Here is a 2,095-nt window from a genome sequence, read left to right as displayed (position 1 = left end):
TACAGATCGCTCATGTTTTGCAAAAGCGTATTAGTTAAAAATTTTTGTTTTTGATATACAAATTTTTACAGATCATACATATCGAGTGCTAACCACCAAAATAACGTATGCGACATTTTTCTCGAAATTTTATTTTTGATGTAGAAATGCATCTAGAGGCTCAGGAATATTTCTGCATCAAAAATAAAATTTTGAAAAAAATGTCGCTTACGCTATTTTGGCGGTTAAGGCTCGATATATATCCCTAACATATGTACATAATATCGAGCCCATTTTTTTCAAAATTTTCTTTCATATAACTATATGTATTTATATATGTAGCTGTGCATGAATGCATTTGTATATCGCTACCTAAATGTGAGAAGATGCCAAGTCCACATTTTTTTCAAAATTTACTTTTAGATGCAGAATGACAGATAATGCGTGTAACTACATCGATTTTTAGTATCTCCTGAATAATTACAAAAAATGGAATTGGCTCCTTTTCACCTCTAGGTAACGATATGCAAATACAACGGTATCTATTTACATACACATTTGGATGCTTATAGATATACATACATATGTATTTGTAGCCTAACAAAGCATTCAGAAGGCAAGTACACGACTACTCTCAGTCGCTCATTGCGAACAGTCGAATCAAGATAGGGACGAAGTGTTTCGCAAATGTACTACCTATAAAAAAATTAGCTTTAACAAATCGTTAAGTGATAAGAAAGTGCTACAACGGATTACTAGTGCGAAATGTCCAGTAAATAAAACTGCGTTAAATCCCATAGGTTGCTTTTCCATTTAATTGCACATTTTCTCGTCTTAGATTCAACCAGTGGAATTTCCACCAAAATGTTAGTCAGCTTTGGCGTTGGCATTGGAGTGACTGCCGTATCGAGTGCTTCTTATTTATACTACAAATACTGGAAGCAAGATGTCATGCCAAAAGAATGGCAGCGTGTGGGCATCTTAGAAATGCTCGAATTCTTCCCATTGAAATCAGGTGCACCACTCAAAATGCCAGAAGACACTGAACTGGAATGTGAAGTGCTGGGCCTACGTTACGAGAGCGTTCGCGATCGTGCGCTGATGCTGGTCGATAGTAACAATTTAATGTTAACAGCTCGTGGCTACCCTAAGATGGTTTTGATTGCTTCGAAACTGGTAACACCAACAAAGCTAGAAATCAATGCACCCGGCATGGAAACACTGGAATTAGATTTTAGTAAGCTAATTAATGAAGCGCCGGGCATCGATATACACACATCGGTATTTGGTGCTCCATTGGATGCGATGTTGTGCGGTGAAAAATACGACAGGTGGTTCTCGCAATACATTTTGAGTCAGGAAAACGGAGTGAAGCTGGTGTACTATCCCTATCCGAAACCAACGAAGCCAATTGACAAGGATTTAGCCAAGGAACCACATATAAAAAAATATGATACGGTATGTGACAATTATTATAGTTTAAACGTTTGTACAAACAAACTTGCATATATCGATGGTCCTCTGCAATAACGACGCAATTCAAAATTAAAAAAAAAAAAACAAAACACCTTACTGTTGTTAAGTGGCTCATGTCTCAAATCCTTTTCTAATTCATATCTAATCCTTACCACTTACTTTGGCAAGCATTGGACATGGATTAGACAAGGGTTAAAAGCATGAGTCACTTAACAGTAGTAACGGTTTTTATTTTTTGAATTTTGAATTGTGTCTTTATTAGAAAGGACCATCGATATGCAAATACACATATATATCGTCTTTTAAAGTACAAAACCGCGTATCGTCATTATTCTGCAAAACCGCGTATTTTAACATTCGCATTCGCTTTCGCATTCGCAAAAATCAATGCGGATCTTTTGCGAATGCGAATATTGAAGGGACCGAAAATTACAGTTATTTTTTTATTACGAGTTAAACTTGGCCAAATATTTTTTATTCCGCAATATAAATGTACTTTCCGGATAATAAACAAACCGCTTATCCAAATTAAACAAGTTTGGTATCCAATGAAAGAGGACTTAAAATAGCCTTAAAACTGAATTGTCTAAACGAGGAAAGCCACACATTGCAAAATATTTCAATAAAAAATGTTAATTAA

At 35.5% G+C, this 2,095-nt stretch overlaps 1 protein-coding gene across 1 annotated transcript; it reads left to right on the top strand.

Annotated features, from left to right (window-relative positions):
* Positions 1 to 602: 602 nt before the first annotated feature.
* LOC108383206 (mitochondrial amidoxime-reducing component 1-like) lies at positions 603 to 1,437 on the top strand (the record flags this gene model as incomplete). The annotated part of the gene is made up of 2 exons (XM_017639585.1): positions 603 to 751; positions 818 to 1,437. Coding segments are annotated over exons 1-2 (627 nt in total), but the record flags the coding sequence as incomplete, so codon positions are not given.
* Between the last annotated feature and the right edge of the window lie 658 nt (positions 1,438 to 2,095).

The sequence above is a fragment of the Rhagoletis zephyria genome, unplaced genomic scaffold, assembly GCF_001687245.7.
Source record: "Rhagoletis zephyria isolate East Lansing unplaced genomic scaffold, Rhagoletis_zephyria_1.1 Rzeph_scaffold_31494, whole genome shotgun sequence".
Lineage (NCBI taxonomy): Eukaryota > Metazoa > Arthropoda > Insecta > Diptera > Tephritidae > Rhagoletis > Rhagoletis zephyria.
The sequence above is the reverse complement of the archived record's forward strand: the minus strand, read 5'-3'. Positions and strand labels throughout refer to the sequence as shown.